At 39.9% G+C, this 22,436-nt stretch overlaps 1 protein-coding gene across 1 annotated transcript in view; it reads right to left on the reverse strand.

Moving 5' to 3' along the window:
* cntn5 (contactin 5) overlaps window positions 1-21,943 on the reverse strand; it is a 221,663-nt gene extending 199,720 nt beyond the window's left edge. Inside the window, exon 1 of the mRNA XM_063005082.1 lies at window positions 21,889-21,943. Coding sequence (XP_062861152.1) covers window positions 21,889-21,943 — 55 coding nt within the window. The remainder of the gene's footprint in view (window positions 1-21,888) is intronic.
* Window positions 21,944-22,436: the final 493 nt, after the last annotated feature.

Genomic DNA, 22,436 nt, shown 5'->3' on the forward strand with positions numbered 1-22,436 from the left:
ATTTGCAGTGCTTTAGGCAGGCACTGTGCGATCGACTAGTAGTTCATGATTGACGTATTGGCCACCGATTTCCCATCATTTTAAGTTTTCTTCATTTGGAGATAATTGCTCACACTGGGTCTGTTCGAAAACATAGTGAGCTGCCTTGCTGTCTACTGCCTACCTGTGCAGCTGCCTAATTAGAGAGGATTCTAATAAAACATCGAACTCATAAGGCAGGTTATTTAGACACAGTACTTAGACAGCGATTATGTCACCGCAGTTTTCGTTTACTAAGCTAACACAGCCTCAGGCCATTTAAACCAATGGGCTGAGGCAGCACAACCTGCTACCATGCCTGCTAACATTTCTCTGTGTACTGAAAATGGTTAAATCGTCACTGACAAGCTAAAATTTGCAAATAAATTACCCGTGTACACATTTATACCATTTAAAAAGAATTTATTTACATTGTAAAGAACTGCATTCATTGCTCTGCATTTGTCCACCATATTTGAAATCTTTGCTCTGAATGCTGGCATTGCCTTCACCGCTAAGAAAGCATTGGATGCTCCCTCATTAATCAGTCAGATTTAAGGCACTTTAGTAGGCAGCATTTTAAGGCATCTAGAAATTTAGACAGCCTTCTTCTCAGGAGTGCACGTAGGATAATTCAAAATGCTGTCTATGTAGAGAGCTCACTAGGTTTTTGGACAGAGCCACTGTGTTCCATGTGGTCCAAAAGCTTTCAAAACACATTTGTTACCTTTTTCTTTAGACAGATATATTTATTTACCATTCTGAAAGTGTGCGTTTATACACTTACTACACACTGCTGAAATCAACTAACTTAACCCATTTATCAAATACTTCAGGTAATTGAGTAGCTTAGAATGGCAATTTTTACATATGACCACATATTCTCTTCAATAATTAAAATTATAATTTAAAAACATTACATCGAACTGTGTAGCCACACATCAAGTATGCCTGTTTTCTGTGAACAAACAGAAATCCAGCTAGACATGGTTAAATGAGTTTAGTGTTGAGGAACTCCAGTTGCCTGCAAAAAGTTCAATTAATACTTTTAGTATGCACTGGAACATCAAGTATGAGCCAGGACTTCTCATCTAACATAAATGACTGACCTGACAAAAGTTATGAGCACAAGTTCCCACGAATACTTCAAAATCCTGTGAGAATGATTGCTATTAATGTCTATGGCTTTGAAGTAGAATGTCCAACAACCTCATGATCAGGTGTCAACACACTCGTCCTAATCGTGTAAAATCTTATATATAAAAAAAAAGCACAGAAATGCACCCACAGAAATGCACCTTAAAGGTCACTGCTTGGGAGACAGAAATAAATCCAGCAAATGTTTGCTCAACAGCTGGCAAAATCCCCTGGCGCCAAAGTCAGTGCTTTAACTGTGAGCAGAACTCGTTTAAGAATTGGTCTTGTAGGTCACGCTGTAACTATTTTCTCTCCCTGCCTGTGCAGAAAAGCAGACACTGTAGACTAATGATTATGGTGGCTGAGAGATGTACAATCCTACCAAATCTACACACAACACTAAATCCGAAAACAATTGAGAACACAACACCTGCGAGAACTGAAAATAACCCTAATTTGCAGGATCAGAAAAATGCTGTGGCTGTAAAAAAAAAAGCCACAAAAGAAAAAAGTATAGGGAAAATAAAAGAAGTGACCAAAATAATGGAAACAAAGTAACCTATGAAAGACACAAATAGTTGCACAGCCTGCAACGGAGAAAGATAAAAGGAAAATAATTGCAAAGAACTTATCACAATCTGGCAACCCAATTGATTGGATTCCTGTTTGTTGTACTTCTTATAATTACTATAATAACAATAATAAAAAAAATACTACTACTACTACTAATAATAATAATAATTATTATAATAATAATAAAAAGGGTGGCACGGTGTCTAAGTGGGTTGCACTGTCGCCTCATAGCAAGAAGGTCCTGGGTTCGATCCCCAGGTGGGGTGGTCCAGGTCCTTTCTGTGTAGAGTTCGCATTGGTTTCCTCTGGGTGCTCTGATTTCCTCCCACAGTCCAAAGACATGCAAGTGAGGTGAACTGGAGATACAAAATTGTCCATGACTGTGTTCGAGATAACCTTGTGAATTGATGAATCTTGTGTAACGAGTAACTACCGTTCCTGTCATAAATGTAACCAGTGTAAAACATGATGTTAAAATCCAAAAAAACAAACAATAATAATAAAAACAAATAAATACTACTACTAATACCTTTACTACTACTAATAATAACAATAATAATAACAATAATAAAAACAAACAAATACTACTACTAATACCTTTACTACTAATAATAATAACAATAAAAAACAAATAAATACTACTACTACTACTAATAATAATAATAATAATAACAACAATAAATAAATAAATACTACTACTACTAATAATAATAATAATAATAATAATAATAACAAATAAATACTACTAATAATATTACTATTACTACCACTACTACTACTATTACTACTACTACTACTAATAATAATAATAATAACAAATAAATACTACTAATAATATTACTATTACTACCACTACTACTACTATTACTACTACTACTAATAATAACAACAACAACATTAAAAATAACTTAAAGTCTTTGGTATCAGACCCCCTACATCCTTAAATTCAGTTAAACTCTGAACATGATAAACCTTCTTCAAATTGTATTTATTTATTTAATATTATCATTATTGTTGTTGTTGTTTTAGACTGATGTTAAACTAAATGTAAAAAAACAAGTGCAACCTTAACACCATCATAAAGCTGTTGATGTCATGTATATGCTTCCATCACTAAAAGCAGTGCATTACAAAAATAATTAAAAAAAATCTAAATATTGTCAGACAAAGAGCTCACTGAAACATGTTCCTTTTCTAAAGTGCCGATGCAACATGATTGATTGCACAGGATATAAACCCTGGTGGTGATTAGTTTCTCAGGAACTAACAGTGACAAAGAGCAAAATTTGTACAGGATGACACAGTGTGGAATGAAGACAAACACCAGAATAGCAGGTAATTGCCTGAAAGCACTTTGTGAGAGGTGTCATCATTAGGATGTGAAATGCCAAAGTATTTTGTGAGCAACTAATAGCAAAGCTATTTGTTTGGTCTTAACAGTCCATTTGCCTCAATGAACCTGCCAGTGTTTGGAAAATTGATTGCCTCAATGCACAGAAATCTACTGAAAATTGATTATTACCTCAATGTAACTCCTACTCCCATTGTACTAATACTCTCTCTTTTCCCCTGACTCTTTTTCCTGGTCTTTCTCACTAAGTTTTCGTCTGTGGCCGATTTTAAGCACTTCTACAAAATAGGTAATGGAACTGAATCAGATATTTACCCAGTCATCAGGAAACTACAGCAGAATGTCAGGTTTTACACACTTTGGTTACATTCATGACAGAACAGGTAATTACTGGTTACACAAAATTCATCAGTTCATCATCAAGTCTTTAATTTCAAACACAGTTATGGACAATTTTGTATCTCCAATTCACCTCACCTGCATGGGCTGTGGGAGGAAACCAAAGCTTAAATGGAGCTGGAAACCCAACTACCCAACGGGATCTACAAAACTTGTTGACCCACTGTGCTGCTACAGATCTAAATAAAGTCAGAACATGCATACAGTAGTAACATACACAATATGGACAAGAGTATTGAAATGGTTACACATTACACCTACAAGAGCTTTTATGGCATCCTATTCTAAATCCATTGGCTGTGCATCACCAATACCAGGCCACCAGAGTGAAGATTGAAGAACAGCATAAAAGGGGACCAACAAAGCACACTGTAAGCCCGGATAAGTTCAATCTACTTAAAAAATTTGAGGAAACCGGTTGCCTTAAAAAAGTTAAGTAATGTATAATGAAAACTTGAGTTAGCATAACTTAAAACATTAAGTTATTACACCTAAAAGGCAAGTTGATTAAACTTTCTTTTTTTTGTTATACCAACTGCTTTTCCCAATAATTCTACTTAATATCTTGAGCTCAATGGAAAAAACTATTGATTTTTTCTTAGTTTTCATGTTAATTACATTTTAAATATGAATTACAAATGTTTATAGAGAAACAGACACAATTATACAATTATTTTTCTTTATTTCACTTCAGAAGTATTTACTTAAAATACATGTCAAGAAAACATCTTTAAAACTGTACAAACTGTATATAAAGTTCTGATGAAACACAAACAGCTCTTCACAGTAACCATGAACCTGTAAAACAACACAAAGAAAGAAGAAACAGAAGTATTAAAATCAACATTAATCGCATTAATTTAAGGATTAAAATAAAGCAAGTCAGCACACTCTTTGCTTCGTATGAAGGCTAGCATGCTAACATGCTAGCATGTAGCCTAAATACGGCAAATAAAGCAGCGCTGTTTGATTATTTATTTAGTGTCAACATTAAGATCATTTCTTTTAAACAAAATTGTTAAGTAAAGTACAACACTTACCAAAATTAGACGGAAGATGAAAAAGCCCCATCAGACTGGTGTACATGCTACTCAAAAATAGCATAATGAGAAAGAAAATGTTTGTCCACTTAGTTTAACAAAGGTTCCACTTCACAAAAGACATTTCAGGAAGACAAGTTTACTTTTGCAAAAAAGTAATTTGCAACAACAGGTTTCAAAAGTTAAAACAAATGGCTGCCTGATTCACCAACAGCAAGCTGAAAAAAGACGGACTTACATGTAAATGGGGGCGTTTTTCTGTTTTATTACCTTAACTTAACTTTTTTAAGTTAATCTGATAGAAAAGTCATTTTTTTTGTTTAGTAAACTTAAATCTTTTAGCACATTTAAATGTGTACTCAAATTAGTACAATGTACTCTGCATTTTATAGTAGAGCAAAAAAACTTAAATAATTTATGTATGTTGTACTAAAAATGTTTGATTAAATATAAAGTCCGGGCTTACAGTGCATGCAGAGAAACAGATGTACTACAGTCAGTAACTGTAGAACTACAATGGACAGTAAGGTTAGAAACAAGGATGTGGTTTTAATGTTATGGCTGATCGGGGTATATTTACAGTGTATCACAAAAGTGAGTACACCCCTCACATTTCTGCAAATATTTCATTATATCTTTTCATGGGACAACACTATAGAAATAAAACTTGGATATAACTTAGAGTAGTCAGTGTACAACTTGTATAGCAGTGTAGATTTACTGTCTTCTGAAAATAACTCAACACACAGCCATTAATGTCTAAATGGCTGGCAACATAAGTGAGTACACCCCACAGTGAACATGTCCAAATTGTGCCCAAAGTGTCAATATTTTGTGTGATCACCATTATTATCCAGCACTGCCTTAACCCTCCTGGGCATGGAATTCACCAGAGCTGCACAGGTTGCTACTGGAATCCTCTTCCACTCCTCCATGATGACATCACGGAGCTGGTGGATGTTAGACACCTTGAACTCCTCCACCTTCCACTTGAGGATGCGCCACAGGTGCTCAATTGGGTTTAGTCCATCACCTTTACCTTCAGCTTCCTCAGTAAGGCAGTTGTCATCTTGGAGGTTGTGTTTGGGGTCGTTATCCTGTTGGAAAACTGCCATGAGGCCCAGTTTTCGAAGGGAGGGGATCATGCTCTGTTTCAGAATGTCACAGTACATGTTGGAATTCATGTTTCCCTCAATGAACTGCAGCTCCCCAGTGCCAGCAACACTCATGCAGCCCAATACCATGATGCTACCACCACCATGCTTGACTGTAGGCAAGATACAGTTGTCTTGGTACTTCTCACCAGGGCGCCGCCACACATGCTGGACACCATCTGAGCCAAACAAGTTTATCTTGGTCTCGTCAGACCACAGGGCATTCCAGTAATCCATGTTCTTGGACTGCTTGTCTTCAGCAAACTGTTTGCGGGCTTTCTTGTGCGTCAGCTTCCTTCTGGGATGACGACCATGCAGACCGAGTTGATGCAGTGTGCGGCGTATGGTCTGAGCACTGACAGGCTGACCTCCCACGTCTTCAACCTCTGCAGAAATGCTGGCAGCACTCATGTGTCTATTTTTTAAAGCCAACCTCTGGATATGACGCCGAACACGTGGACTCAACTTCTTTGGTCGACCCTGGCGAAGCCTGTTCCGAGTGGAACCTGTCCTGGAAAACCGCTGTATGACCTTGGCCACCATGCTGTAGCTCAGTTTCAGGGTGTTAGCAATCTTCTTATAGCCCCGGCCATCTTTGTGGAGAGCAACAATTCTATTTCTCACATCCTCAGAGAGTTATTTGCCATGAGGTGCCATGTTGAATATCCAGTGGCCAGTATGAGAGAATTGTACCCAAAACACCAAATTTAACAGCCCTGCTCCCCATTTACACCTGGGACCTTGACACATGACACCAGGGAGGGACAACTACACATTTGGGCACAATTTGGACATGTTCACTGTGGGGTGTACTCACTTATGTTGCCAGCTATTTAGACATTAATGGCTGTGTGTTGAGTTATTTTCAGAAGACAGTAAATCTACACTGCTATACAAGCTGTACACTGACTACTCTAAGTTATATCCAAGTTTCATGTCTATAGTGTTGTCCCATGAAAAGATATAATGAAATATTTGCAGAAATGTGAGGGGTGTACTCACTTTTGTGATACACTGTATATACACACTGGTGCTGGTCATAAAATTAGAATATCATGAAAAAGTTGATTTATTTCAGTAATTCCATTCAAAAAGTGAAACTTGTATATTATATTCATTCATTACACACAGACTGATATATTTCAAATGTTTATTTCTTTTAATGTTGATGATTATAACTGACAACTAATGAAAACCCCAAATTCAGTATCTCAGAAAATTAGAATATTACTTAAGACCAATACAAAAAAAGGATTTTTAGAAATGTTGGCCAACTGAAAAATATGAACATGAAAAGTATGAGCATGTACAGAACTCAATACTTAGTTGGGGCTCCTTTTGCCTGGATTACTGCAGCAATGTGGCGTGGCATGGAGTCCATCAGTCTGTGGCACTGCTCAGGTGTTATGAGAGCCCAGGTTGCTCTGATAGTGGCCTTCAGCTCTGTTGGGTCTGGCGTATCGCATCTTTCTCTGTTTGCTGGCCAATTAAGAACAGGGATACCATGGTCCTTAAACCAGGTACTGGTAGCTTTGGCACTGTCTGCAGGTGCCAAGTCCTGTTGGAAAATGAAATCTGCATCTCCATAAAGTTAGTCAGCAGCAGGAAGCATGAAGTGCTCTAAAACTTCCTGGTAGACGGCTGCGTTGACCTTGGACCTCAGAAAACACAGTGGACCAACACCAGCAGATGACATGGCACTCCAAACCATCACTGACTGTGGAAACTTTACACTGGACCTCAAGCAACGTAAATTCTGTGCCTCTCCTCTCTTCTTCCAGACTCTGGGACCTTGATTTCCAAAGGTATTGCAAAATTTACTTTCATCAGAGAACATAACTTTGGACCACTCAGCAGTCCTTTTTGTCTTTAGCCCAGGCGAGACGCTTCTGACGCTGTCTCTTGTTCAAGAGTGGCTTGACACAAGGAATGCGACAACTGAAACCCATGTCTTGCATACGTCTGTGCATGGTGGTTCTTGAAGCACTGACTCCAGCTGCAGTCCACTCTTTGTGAATCTCCCCCACATTTTTGAATGGGTTTTGTTTCACAATCCTCTCCAGGGTGCGGTTATCCCTATTGCTTGTACACTTTTTTCTACCACATCTTTTCCTTCCCTTCGCCTCTCTATTAATGTGCTTGGACACAGAGCTCTGTGAACAGCCAGCCTCTTTAGCAATGACTTTTTGTGTCTTGCCCTCCTTGTGCAAGGTGTCAATGGTCGTCTTTTGGACAACTGTTAAGTCAGCAGTCTTCCCCATGATTGTGTAGCCCACAGAACTAGACTGAGAGACCATTTAAAGGCCTTTGCAGGTGTTTTGAGTTAATTAGCTGATTAGAGTGTGGCACCAGGTGTCTTCAATATTGTACCTTGTCACAATATTCTAATTTTCTGAGATACTGAATTTGGGGTTTTCATTAGTTGTCAGTTATAATCATAAACATTAAAAGAAATAAACATTTGAAATATATCAGTCTGTGTGTAATGAATGAATATAATATACAAGTTTCACTTTTTGAATGGAATTACTGAAATAAATCAACTTTTTCATGATATTCTAATTTTATGACCAGCAGAAGTTCCACAGAGAAATCTCCAAGAAGAATTGTACACACATCTGCACAAAACTATAATGAGATTTGGAAAGTTGTTGAGGTTTCTCAATCTAAACACCTAGTCTGACAGTTGCACTTCAGTATGCTTTAAATCAGGAGCTAAGAAGTCCTCATGTACGTTATTTACTGCTCTGTGTAGGCTGCCTGGACAGCCATTTATTTTTCTGTGTGTAAGCACAGAACAGAACTAATGGCTGGTGAGTCTGGCTCTCTCCAGTGGATCATCAACATGGAGTATGTCAGCTCTTTATGTTTCTTTCTATCTCTACCTTCCATATTTCTTCTGTACAATACACAGTTGCAGGAAAAAAATAATAAACTCATTGTGTGGACTCATTTTTGCATAAATAATTTAGTTAACATTGTCTGATCTTCATCCAAGTAATTATTACAGACAAGCCCAATCTGCCTTAACAAATAACACACACATTATTAAATTATTACTGTTCATGTCTTTATAGACAATGTCACCTATTATTAATACTTATTCATTCAGGATAGTAAATACTTATGTAAACTCTAATCAATTTCACATTAAAAATTCATTGAAGACCCCTTTGAGGTTCACTGAATAAATGCAGTATTCTGGTAATGTCACAGCCTCTGTGCTGGATTAAGATCCTGCTTCTTTTGACACAACTGCTGTTGATGCACTTTCATTTCCCACCCAGCAGACTGATTAAGCTACAAGTGACAAGAGCTCTTCTCACATTTTGACAAAATTTTGACATAAATCTTTGCTCCTTTTTGTAATTGCAAGCAGTGCAGACATTGAGGCAGCAAAATAGCCCAAAACTATGACACATTCTTCACCCATTCTACAGCTAAATGAGGATTAAATGAGGTTGGTGTGAGGTGTACTCTTTAAAATTTTTATTTCTTTTTCCTCCAACTTTAGTGTAGCCATTTAGTCTTCCCGCTGCTCTGTCAGCCCCATGCTCCCTCCGATGCGTGTGCCCTCAACCCCTTCTTATTTGCACATACTTTGGTGGATTCGCACATGAGTCCGGATATCACGCACAGAGAGTCACACACAGATCTCCATGTTCCTCCACTTCTGTACAAGCGCCTCAAACTGCTAACCAGGGTCCTTACACAGCGTTGCAGACCCCACCCACTTATTAGTCCGGTCTTTTGCAGCCAGCAGACTGATGGCCAATTTTGTCTGCTGCAGGCACTGCCAATTGTGCCTGCTAGGGGACACCCAGTTGACAGATAGCATAGCTGAGATTCGAACTTGTGGAGTTAAAAATCCCATTGCTGGTGTGCTAGTGAAAAATCTATATCTATCTATCTATCTATCTATCTATCTATCTATCTATCTATCTATCTATCTATCTATCTATCTATCTATCTATCTATCTATCTATCTATCTATCTATCTATCTATCATCTATCTATCTATCTGTCTACTCTCTCTCTCTCTGTATATATATACTGTATACAGTATAGATATATATATATATATATATATATATATATATATACAGTGTATCACAAAAGTGAGTACACCCCTCACATTTCTGCAGATATTTAAGTATATCTTTTCATGGGACAACACTGACAAAATGACACTTTGACACAATGAAAAGTAGTCTGTGTGCAGCTTATATAACAGTGTAAATTTATTCTTCCCTCAAAATAACTCAATATACAGCCATTAATGTCTAAACCACCGGCAACAAAAGTGAGTACACCCCTAAGAGACTACACCCCTAAATGTCCAAATTGAGCACTGCTTGTCATTTTCCCTCCAAAATGTCATGTGACTCGTTAGTGTTACTAGGTCTCAGGTGTGCATAGTGAGCAGGTGTGTTCAATTTAGTAGTACAGCTCTCACACTCTCTCATACTGGTCACTGAAAGTTCCAACATGGCACCTCATGGCAAAGAACTCTCTGAGGATCTTAAAAGACTAATTGTTGCGCTACCTGAAGATGGCCAAGGCTACAAGAAGATTGCCAACACCCTGAAACTGAGCTGCAGCACAGTGGCCAAGATCATCCAGCGTTTTAAAAGAGCAGGGTCCACTCAGAACAGACCTCGCGTTGGTCGTCCAAAGAAGCTGAGTGCACGTGCTCAGCGTCACATCCAACTGCTGTCTTTGAAAGATAGGCGCAGGAGTGCTGTCAGCATTGCTGCAGAGATTGAAAAGGTGGGGGGTCAGCCTGTCAGTGCTCAGACCATACGCCGCACACTACATCAAATTGGTCTGCATGGCTGTCACCCCAGAGGGAAGCCTCTTCTGAAGTCTCTACACAAGAAAGCCCGCAAACAGTTTGCTGAAGACATGTCAACAAAGGACATGGATTACTGGAACCATGTCCTATGGTCTGATGAGACCAAGATTAATTTGTTTGGTTCAGATGGTCTCAAGCATGTGTGGCGGCAATCAGGTGAGGAGTACAAAGATAAGTGTGTCATGCTTACAGTCAAGCATGGTGGTGGGAATGCCATGGTCTGGGGCTGCATGAGTGCAGCAGGTGTTGGGGAGTTACATTTCATTGAGGGACACATGAACTCCAATATGTACTGTGAAATACTGAAGCAGAGCATGATCCCCTCCCTCCGGAAACTGGGTCGCAGGGCAGTGTTCCAGCATGATAATGACCCCAAACACACCTCTAAGACAACCACTGCTTTATTGAAGAGGCTGAGGGTAAAGGTGATGGACTGGCCAAGCATGTCTCCAGACCTAAACCCAATAGAACATCTTTGGGGCATCCTCAAGCGGAAGGTGGAGGAGCGCAAAGTCTCGAATATCCGCCAGCTCCGTGATGTCGTCATGGAGGAGTAGAAAAGCATTCCAGTGGCAACCTGTGAAGCTCTGGTAAACTCCATGCCCAGGAGAGTTAAGGCAGTTCTGGGAAATAATGGTGGCCACACAAAATATTGACACTTCAGGAACTTTCACTAAGGGGTGTACTCACTTTTGTTGCCGGTGGTTTAGACATTAATGGCTGTATATTGAGTTATTTTGAGGGAAGAATAAATTTACACTGTTATATAAGCTGCACACAGACTACTTTTCATTGTGTCAAAGTGTCATTTTGTCAGTGTTGTCCCATGAAAAGATATACTTAAATATCTGCAGAAATGTAAGGGGTGTACTCACTTTTGTGATACACTGTATATGTATATACAGTGTATCACAAAAGTGAGTACACCCCTCACATTTCTGCAAATATTTTATTATATCTTTTCATGGGACGACACTGTAGACATGAAACTTGGATATAACTTAGAGTAGTCAGTGTACAACTTGTATAGCAGTGTAGATTTACTGTCTTCTGAAAATAACTCAACACACAGCCATTAATGTCTAAATGGCTGGCAACATAAGTGAGTACACCGCACAGTGAACATGTCCAAATTGTGCCCAAAGTGTCAATATTTTGTGTGACCACCATTATTATCACTGCCTTAACCCTCCTGGGCATGGAATTCACCAGAGCTGCACAGGTTGCTACGGAGTGGAATCCTCTTCCACTCCTCCATGATGACGTCACGGAGCTAGTGGATGTTAGACACCTTGAACTCCTCCATCTTCCACTTGAGGATGCGCCACAGGTGCTCAATTGGGTTTAGTCCATCACCTTTACCTTCAGCTTCCTCAGCAAGGCAGTTGTCATCTTGGAGGTTGTGTTTGGGGTCGTTATCCTGTCGGAAAACTGCCATGAGGCCCAGTTTTTGAAGGCAGGGGATCATGCTCTGTTTCAGAATGTCACAGTACATGTTGGAATTCATGTTTCCCTCAATGAACTGCAGCTCCCCAGTGCCAGCAACACTCATGCAGCCCAAGACCATGATGCTACCACCACCATGCTTGACTGTAGGCAAGATACAGTTGTCTTGGTACTTCTCACCAGGGCGCCGCCACACATGCTGGACACCATCTGAGCCAAACAAGTTTATCTTGGTCTCGTCAGACCACAGGGCATTCCAGTAATCCATGTTCTTGGACTGCTTGTCTTCAGCAAACTGTTTGCTGGCTTTCTTGTGCGTCAGCTTCCTTCTGGGATGACGACCATGCAGACCGAGTTGATGCAGTGTGCGGCGTATGGTCTGAGCACTGACAGGCTGACCTCCCACGTCTTCAACCTCTGCAGAAATGCTGGCAGCACTCATGTGTCTATTTTTTAAAGCCAACCTCTGGATATGACGCCGAACACGTGGACTCAACTTCTTTGGTCGACCCTGGCAAAGCCTGTTCCGAGTGGAACCTGTCCTGGAAAACCGCTGTATGACCTTGGCCACCATGCTGTAGCTCAGTTTCAGGGTGTTAGCAATCTTCTTATAGCCCAGGCCATCTTTGTGGAGAGCAACAATTCTATTTCTCACATCCTCAGAGAGTTCTTTGCCATGAGGTGCCATGTTGAATATCCAGTGGCCAGTATGAGAGAATTGTACCCAAAACACCAAATTTAACAGCCCTGCTCCCCATTTACACCTGGGACCTTGACACATGACACCAGGGAGGGACAACGACACATTTGGGCGCAATTTGGACATGTTCACTGTGGGGTGTACTCACTTATGTTGCCAGCTATTTAGACATTAATGGCTGTGTGTTGAGTTATTTTCAGAAGACAGTAAATCTACACTGCTATACAAGCTGTACACTGACTACTCTAAGTTATATCCAAGTTTCATGTCTATAGTGTTGTCCCATGAAAAGATATAATGAAATATTTGCAGAAATGTGAGGGGTGTACTCACTTTTGTGATACACTGTATATATATATATATATATATACAGTATATATACTGTATATACAGATAGATAGACTGACGGCCCTTCCAACACGTGTGCGGTAGCCGACTGCATCTTTTCACCTGCACAAGGTGAGTTCATATGTGGATGAGCTTTGTGTACGAAGAGCCACACCCTGATTAGCATTATTCCTATATTATATATATAAAAATTAAGGCAATATTTTTTTGTCCACACATTGTGTCAAGCGTTTCTGACAAAATAATTTAACTTTAGCTTTTTTGTTTCTGTTTCTCTGCCAAACGTTCTCATATGCAGACAGTTTGATTCATTGTAGATTGTTGAACTTTTTGTTGAACATTTTGTCCCCACCATTTCTTTTCCATCCCATTTTGTAAACAGTCAAGGGAAAAAGGTAGAAAAATAAGTAATTAATGTACAAATTTAAATACGTTTAAAATACATTCAAACATGACCTTGCAACGGTGTGTATGAATAGGCACCGCTAATGTAGCAGCTCCCAAAGAAGTACAATTAAAAAACAACATCATTAAACATTCAGCTGCCAAATAATGAGTGAAAACACTGCCTTTCATTAACACAAACTTGCAAATATTGCCTCATTAAAGTGTTCCACATGCCAGAGAAAGCAATTCTTAAACAAAATAAGGTGAATAATGGCAGATGAAAATAACCCAGTCCACTGTGACTCCTAGGTGTTGAAGACAAAAGAAAATATGCATGATTTTGCTTGCTGTTTAGAATCATTCACACCAAGCCGACATTTCAGATATAATTGTTGCTTCATTGTGATTGCTTTTGGCATGAAGACAAAGACTCGCCAAGGCTGTTTAATGATGGATAGCCCAAAGGACCATCTATCCAACCACTAAAGACAGCAACAGATTGTGATATCGTACATTTACACACACATACATCCCTCCCCCACACACACAGACTGCCAGAAACAGAGCACAAATACGTATTCCCTCACCCCAAATTTTAAACAACTAAATTCAGAGCCAAACTGCAACAAAACATTGTCCCCTTTCACAAAGCATGGACAGTTTCCCAGGCCCCTTTGTAAAAGATCTTCTCCTGTGAGACAGCAGTACAGACCTCCTGCCACAGAACACTCTCAGTCATACAGCCTAACTACACAACACATTTACAACTGAATTCAATCCATCTAGAAATTTAAACATACTACAACAGTTTACAAGAGTGTGTATTGAAATATGTGTGTCTGTTTAGGATAAAGTTAGGATAAAGGCAAAATTATGAATATACACTGATCAGGAATAGCATTACGACCACCTTCCTAATATTGTGTTGGTCCCCCTTTTGCTGCCAAAACAGCCCTGACTCGTTGAGGCATGGACTAGTGCTGTACCACTAGACCTCTGAAGGTGTGCTGTGGTATCTGGCACCAAGATGTTAGCAGCAGATCCTTTAACTCCTGTAAGTTGTGAGGTGGGGCCTCCATGGATCGGACTTGATTGTCCAGAACATCCCACAGATACAGTGGGGTCAAAAAGGTCTGTAATTTTCATCATAGGTACACTTCAACTATGAGAGACAAAATGAGAAAAAAAATGCAGGAAATCACATTGTAGGATTTTTAAAGAATTTTTTTGTAAATTATGGTGTAAAATAAGTATTTGGTCAATAACAAAAGTTCAACTCAATACTTTGTAACATAACCTTTGTTGGCAATGACAAAGGTCAAACGTTTCCTGTAAGTCTTCACCAGGTTTGTAAACACTGTAGCTGGTATTTTGGCCCATTCCTCCATGCAGATCTCCTCTAGAGCAGTGATGTTTTGGGGCTGTCGCTGGGCAACACGGACTTTCAACTCCCTCCACAAATTTTCTATGGGGTTGAGGTCTGGAGACTGGCTAGGTCACTCCAGGACCTTGAAATGCTTTTTATGGAGCCACTCCTTCATTGCCCGAGCGGTGTGTTTGGGATCACTGTCATGCTGGAAGACCCAGCCACGTTCCATCTTCAATGCTCTCACTGATGGAAGGAGGTTTTGGCTTAAAATCTCACGATACATGGCCCCGTTCATTCTTCCCTTAACACGGATCAGTCGTCCTGTCCCCTTTGCAGAAAAATAGCCCCAAAGTATGATGTTTCCACCCCCATGCTTCACAGTAGGTATGGTGTGCAACTCATTCCTCTTCCTCCAAACACGACGAGTTGAGTTTTTACCAAAAAGTTCCATTTTGGTTTCATCTGGCCACATGATATTCTCCCAATCCTCTTCTGGATCATCCATATGCTCTCTGGCAAACTTCAGACGGGCCTGGACATGTACTGGCTTAAGCAGGGGGACACGCCTGGCACTGCAGGATTTGAGTCCCTCTGGGCGTAGTGTGTTACTGATGGTCCCTTTGTTACTTTGGTCCCAGCTCTCTGCAGGTCATTCATCAGGTCCCTCCGTGTAGTTCTGGGATTTCTGCTCACCGTTCTCATGATTATTTTGACTCCACGGGATCAAGGGAGATTATCAATGGTCTTGTATGTCTTCCATTTTCTTACAATTGCTCCCACAGTTGATTTTTTCACACCAACCTGCTTGCCTATTGTAGATTCACTCTTCCCAGCCTGGTGCAGGTCTACAATTTTCTTTCTGGTGTCCTTCGACAGCTCTTTGGTCTTGGCCATGGTTGAGTTTGGAGTCTGACTGTTTGAGGCTGTGGACAGGTGTCTTTTATACAGATAACGAGGTCAAACAGGTGCCATTAATACAGGTAACGAGTGGAGGACAGAACAGCTTCTTAAAGAAGAAGTTACAGGTCTGTGAGAGCCAGAAATCTTGCTTGTTTGTTATTGACCAAATACTTATTTTCCACCATAATTTACAAATAAATTATTTAAAAATCCTACAATGTGATTTCCTGGATTTTTTTTTCTCATTTTGTCTCTCATAGTTGAAGTGTACCTATGATGAAAATTACAGACCTCTCTCATCTTTCTAAGTAGGAGAACTTGCACAATCAGTGGCCCCACTGTACTCGATTGGATTGAGAAAGAGGCTGAAAGAGGCCACAGCCATCAGGGAATACCGTTTCCATGAAAGGGTGTACATGGTTAGGTAGATGGTATGTGTCAAAGTAACACCCACATGGATAGCAGAACCCAAGGTTTCCCAGCAGAACATTGTCCAAAGCATCACACTGCCTCCACCGGCTTGCCTTCTTCCCATAGTGCATCCTGGTGCCATGTGTTCTCCAGGTAAGCGACGCACACGTGATGTGGCCACCTTCTTCCATTGCTCCGTGGTCCAGTTCCGATGCTTATGTGCCCATTGTTGGTGTTTTCGGTGGTGAACAGGGGGTCATCATGGGCACCCTGACTGGTCTGCAGCTACGCAGCCCCATACACAACAAACTGCGATGCACTGTGTATTCTAACACCTTGCTATCAGAACCAGAGATTAACTTCTTCAGCAATTTGAGCTACAGTAGGCCCTCTGTTGGATCGGACCTCATGTGCATCAATGAGCCTTGGCCGCCCATGACCCTGTCGCCAGTTTACCACTGTTCCTTCCTTTGACCATTTTTGATAGATACTGACCACCGAAGACCAAAAACACCCCACAAGAGCTTCAGTTTTGGAGATGCTCTGACCCAGTTGTCTAGCCATCACAATTTGGCCCTTGTCAAACTCACTCAAATCCTTACGCTTGTCCATTTTTCCTGCTTCTAACACATCAACTTTGAGGGTAAAATGTTCACTTGCTGCCTAATAGATCCCACCCACTAACAGGTGCCGTGATGAAGAGATAATCAATGTTATTCACTTCACCTGTCAGTGGTCATAATGTTATGCATTATCAGATATGTACCTACAGTTCGATTCATAATAGACTGTTGAACAACAGTTTTTGTAAAGAGTCGAGGAAACCGGTAGGTTAAAATACTTCCTTTCATTAACACAAAATTGCAAACATTGGACATCTGACCATGAGCTTGTAAGACAACTGTATTCCAAGACCATGACAATTATATGGAGCTGTGCAGAATCTTTATACAAGATTATAGAGTGTGTGTGTGTGTGTATGTGTTTGTAAATCTGTGCACACTGATGTTAGACAAAGCCTGTACTATTTCAGTTAGGATAAAACTGTAATATGAGCACCCATTTAGCTTTAAAATGCAAATCACTGGAGCTGCTGGAGCTAAAACATGCTGCTAATAAAATAATAATAATAATAATAGTAAATAAAACTAAACTAAAAGCACTGACATGTCGAGCTGTATGTAAGAGTGTAGGAGAGTAGTTTTCTGCAGATCCAACAGGTTAACAGGTTATGGATTTGTCACTGACTGATCAAACTTTAAAGAAATTGCTGCATTTGCAGGTCAGAAGTCCACACAGGTCACTAATTTCTTTCTCTTTTTCAAACCCCATGTGTTTTTCTTCATCTTCGATTAAGAGTCAAGCTGACACTTTTATTTTTAAGCACAGCAGGAGTCTCAGATGACATAATTCAATAACCAGCCCTCATCTTTCTTTTTTCGTCCATTTCTCTTGCTCTGTCTATCCTTGTTTTTCTCTATCAGTGCTAAAATGTTTATTCAGACACCACCTGGCCTGCAACACATTCCAAAATAAGGTAAAGAAAAGCAAAAAGATAAAAAAATTAGGCTACAACTTCAAGCAGGTGAATGCACCAAAAGAACAACAGGTATACGAAGATTTCCAAGACCTTGAACATTCCTAGAAACATTGGGAGCACTCTGGAAAAAATTCAATCTTATGGCACAGCAGCAAACAATGTAACCTCATTACGACAACAGAAAATTCCATATGTTAATCCTGATTTTGTACAAAAGCTGTATCCAGGGTAAGTCTTTGAGGGGCAAAAGATGGGCGGAGGATCTCCAGTTTGTCAACAAATGCATAAAAAATACTGAAATCTTTAAAAACATTGTTCCCCAAATGATCAGAAGGGATTTGCATATTTCTCCCTCTACAGTGCATACTAGCATTAAATGCATCATTAGATGGAATTACAACATCCAGAAGCAGCAGCAAGTTTTCTGGACTCAGAGGGATCTGGAATGGACCATCACTAGGGCTAAAACAATTCCTCGAGAAAATCATCGATTACAATTTTTCGCATCGAGGCATCTTTTAATCCATACAACTATATACAGCTCACGGTGTTTCACGCTGTGGTCAGGTGACGTGAAGAAGCCGAGGGCTGCATCCGAAATCTCATACTTAAACAGTACTGAACAGGTCTTAATCCAGGTACTTTTCAAGTACAGTTCAATGAATACGCGGTGGACAACTGTTTCTCTTTAAACTGTACTGTATGCAAGGAATAAAAATGTGCAGTTTGTTTTAAGAGACATATGTCTTATTTAATCTTATATGTATTTACTTTTGCTCTTTATTAAAGCAAAAGTATTTCTCATCCGATTACTCGATTAATCGCTGGAATAATCGATAGAATACTCGATTACAAAAATATTCGATAGCTGCAGCCCTAACCACCACACAGTGGAAATGTGTGTTCCAAAGTATTCCAAATGGATGCTCTGTGCTCTGGACCAAAGACTAAAAGGACCAACCAGACATCAGCAACAAGTCCAAAGGCAGGGGTCTGTCATGGTATGGTGTTGTGTCAGTGCCCTTGACAAAGGTAATGTACACAATGCAGCACAGTACAAAGAGATTTTAGAGCAACATATGCTGCCTTCCACACATTTGTCAACAAGACCACATGCTGCACATGTTACAAATGGCTGGCTGCAGACGAAGATGGTACGAGGTACCTGACAAAAAAAACATGACAATAACAGCCATTTTACTGCTGCACACCTTAAGACATGTTTGCAGGAAGAATGGGACAACATAACACCTGAAACACTTCATTGCTTGGTATTCCCAGTGCCAAAACATTGTTTAAGTGTTGTGAGAAGAAATGCAAACATTGAAAGTGCTAAATGTTTTACCATAAGAAATGTGAGGCTTACGCAAGACAAATACTATCCCCATGGTCAAGCATGAAGGTGGGTCAGTGATAATGTGAGAATGTATGTTTAACTGCTGCAGTCTTTACCACGTGACTGCCATCATGGATTCTCAGAAATACCAAGGCATTTTAAGGAGGAATGTTATACCTTCTGTGGAGAAACTGAGGTGATAATTAGACATCCCACCAAAACAATAATCTCGGCCGCTTTGGTAACACAGTGGTAAAGTACGCTAGCACAACAGAGATGCGATTTTAAATACATTGTGTCGAATCTCAGCTCTGCCATCGATTGACTGTTATTCAGGGTGGGATGAGCCGGACCAGGGTTCCTCATAACTGGTGCAATTACGACCTCTGCTGGCTGATTGATGGCACCTGCGCAGAGTTGGAGAATAATGCTGATCAGGGTGTAGCTCTCTGTGCACAAGGCTGATTTGCATATGAACTCACCTCTTGCAGGTGAAAAGATACAATCGGTACAATCGAAGGGGGCGTGTGTCAGTTGCGAAACCCCTTAGTCAGCAGTGGAGGGTTGTATCGGTAGAGATTAAGCGTAACGCAATCAGGGTAATTAGATACGACTAGATTAGGGGAGAAAACTGGGGAAAAATTTGGAGAAAAGAGGCAGCTGGCACCACAGAATACTATGTTTTTTAGGTTAAACCATGCCGTCATCTGTGGGCGTCTGCTTTTGCGCTGCTGCGCTGCACTTCCATTTTTTAAAGTTCACCTGATTGAATTTTGAGCTAGTTTGCCGCTGATATTTTCCAAGCGCCGACGTGGTAAAACAACCCAGACTACAACAACGACCGATTAATTTCAGCAGTACAGAGCACTTATAACCAGTAATAACTGAAAGAAGTTTAGTGTTCCTATGTCGACTTGTAGTACATTAGGCCACATTAAGCTTTTTTACGTTAAGCTTTATCGACTATCCCGAGCTGCATAACCACCACTTGTGAACTAAATACAGCTAAACACAGATATACTGTATGTGGACACTTTCAGAGTGGATTTTATGGTTATTTCACATAAATGGATGTTCGTGTTATGGAACACTAGTGATGTTTTACTAAAAAGCCGCAATTTGTGCTGAGGGTCACAGTAAGAGCGAAGCACAAAACTCTTCTAATTTGAAAGCACTAAAGATGGCAACAATGCCGACAAACACGACTAATAGTTAAGCGATGCTTTTTGCTTAAAAACTAACATCTGTAACAACAGCACAAATGCTCACAAGTAATTTACTTGCTCTGCCATCATGTTATTAGTCTTTACTTTTGTTGTGCAACGCCTACCATTGATGACGCATGTCTGGCTCCCAAACTGGTGGAAATGTGGGCCCGCTCTTTAAAAAAAACATCAAGAATCGAAGGAACCCGAACAGAACCGGTTCAAGAACCAGAGTTCTTTTAGTGGAAAAGCACTATAAGTAAACCAAACCCTGGATGAAAGCCAAAACTCAATGAACTGTAAGATTTAGCACAGGAAGAATGAAGAGTCTACAAAAGAGGTGCCAGAAACGTGTCAGCAATTACAAAAATCACTCATTAGAGGTTAACTAGGCAAAAAGATGTTCTACAAGTACTGAGTATATACAGTGCCTGGCCAAAAAAAAGGTCACACACTGTAATATTTCGTTGGACCGCCTTTAGCTTTGATTATGGCACGCATTCGATTCATCATTTCCACAAGCTTCTGCAATGTCACAACATTTATTTCTGTCCAGAGTTGCATTAATTTTTCCCCAAGATCTTGTATTGATGATGGGAGATTTGGACCACTGCACAAAGTCTTCTCCAGCACATCCCAAAGATTCTCAATAGGGTTCAGGTCTGGACTCTGTGGTGGCCAATCCATGTGTGAAAATGATGTCTCATGCTCCCTGAACCACTCTTTCACAATTTGAGCCCGATGAATCCTGGCATTGTCATCTTGGAATATGTCCGTGCCATCAGGGAAGAAAAAAATCCATTGATGGAATAACCTGGTCGTTCAGTATATTCAGGTAGTCAGCTGACCTCAGTCTTTGGGCAAATAACGTTGCTGAACCTAGACCTGACCAACTGCAGCAACCCCAGATCATAGCACTGCCCCCACAGGCTTGTACGGTAGGCACTAGGCATGATGGGTGCATCACTTCAACCGCCTCTCTTCTTACCCTGATGCGCCCATCACTCTGGAACAGGGTAAATCTGGACTCATCAGACCACCAGAGTCCAATCTTTATGCTCCCTAGCAAATTGAAGCCGTTTTTGTCGGTTAGCCTCACTGACAAGTGGTTTTCTTAAGGCTATACAGCTGTTTAGTCCCAATCTCTTGAGTTCCCTTTGCATTGTGCGTGTGGAAATGCTCTTACTTTCACTATTAAACATATCTCTCAGTTCTACGTTTAATTGATCGCCGATCACGATCATTCAAGATTTTTTTCCGACAACATTCCTTCCTTGAAGATGATGTTTCCCCACTTAAAATAATCTTAAAATTATGAATGATCAAAATAATTTTTTTCAATTCTATACACCCTAATAAAATATTAGGGGGTTGAATACTTCCGAATGCAACTGTACAGCAGATTTAAAAAGTAATCACCCCTTGACCTTGCACACTTTATCAAGTCATGGATTTGATAAGGAATATTGTTTACTATTCTACACATACTGATTGTTTCACAGTTTTCCATACAAATGGGATTGGTAGGTCTTATTTTAATGCTGATTACAATTCTATTTCATATAATTTACATAAACAGTGTGAATTATATTACATAATTCAGTGTTAAATAGACAAAATTACACATCAGAAAATAACAGAATCAGATATATAGAGGGAGAAAGACACAGATAGAGAGGAGGAAGAAACAATTTCTCCATCACTCTACTGCTCTCCTACCTGCCAGGCCACTGATAATTGACAGCAGGAGAAGTGGTTTCCATGGTGACCCCATACTTGTTGTGAAGGGTCACCTTTTGAAAGACTGTTAGTAGATCTGTTACTTCATTAAAGTGTTACCTAGAAAAGAAAGAGGAAAATGACAAAAGAGAGAGAAGAAAGCAGACTGAGAGGAAGAGGGAGGAAGAGTAGGAGAAGAGAGAGAGAGAGAGAGAGAGAGAGAGAGAGAGAGAGAGAGAGATTAGTTACTTTGAAATCATCTCAGGCTCAATAAGAAACAAGTAAAACAAATGGCTAAATAATTTTGTACTTTACCTTCTTTTTCTCATAGACTACAAAGTATTATTTTTTAAATGTATGTATTTATTAATTTGTGTGTGTGTGTTTAAGGGGTTTAAATACTTGTTGTACAATACAATGTTGTATCACTTTCAAAACAGAGGTCTTGATACAAACGTTAGTATGATCCAATAGCATGTACAATGCAGAGAACATCATTGCCATGGTAGAGTCAGGCAGAGTATTTTTTAAACCTTTCAGTGTTCCAG

This window comes from Trichomycterus rosablanca, chromosome 11 (assembly GCF_030014385.1).
Source record: "Trichomycterus rosablanca isolate fTriRos1 chromosome 11, fTriRos1.hap1, whole genome shotgun sequence".
NCBI classification, from domain to species: Eukaryota; Metazoa; Chordata; class Actinopteri; order Siluriformes; family Trichomycteridae; genus Trichomycterus; species Trichomycterus rosablanca.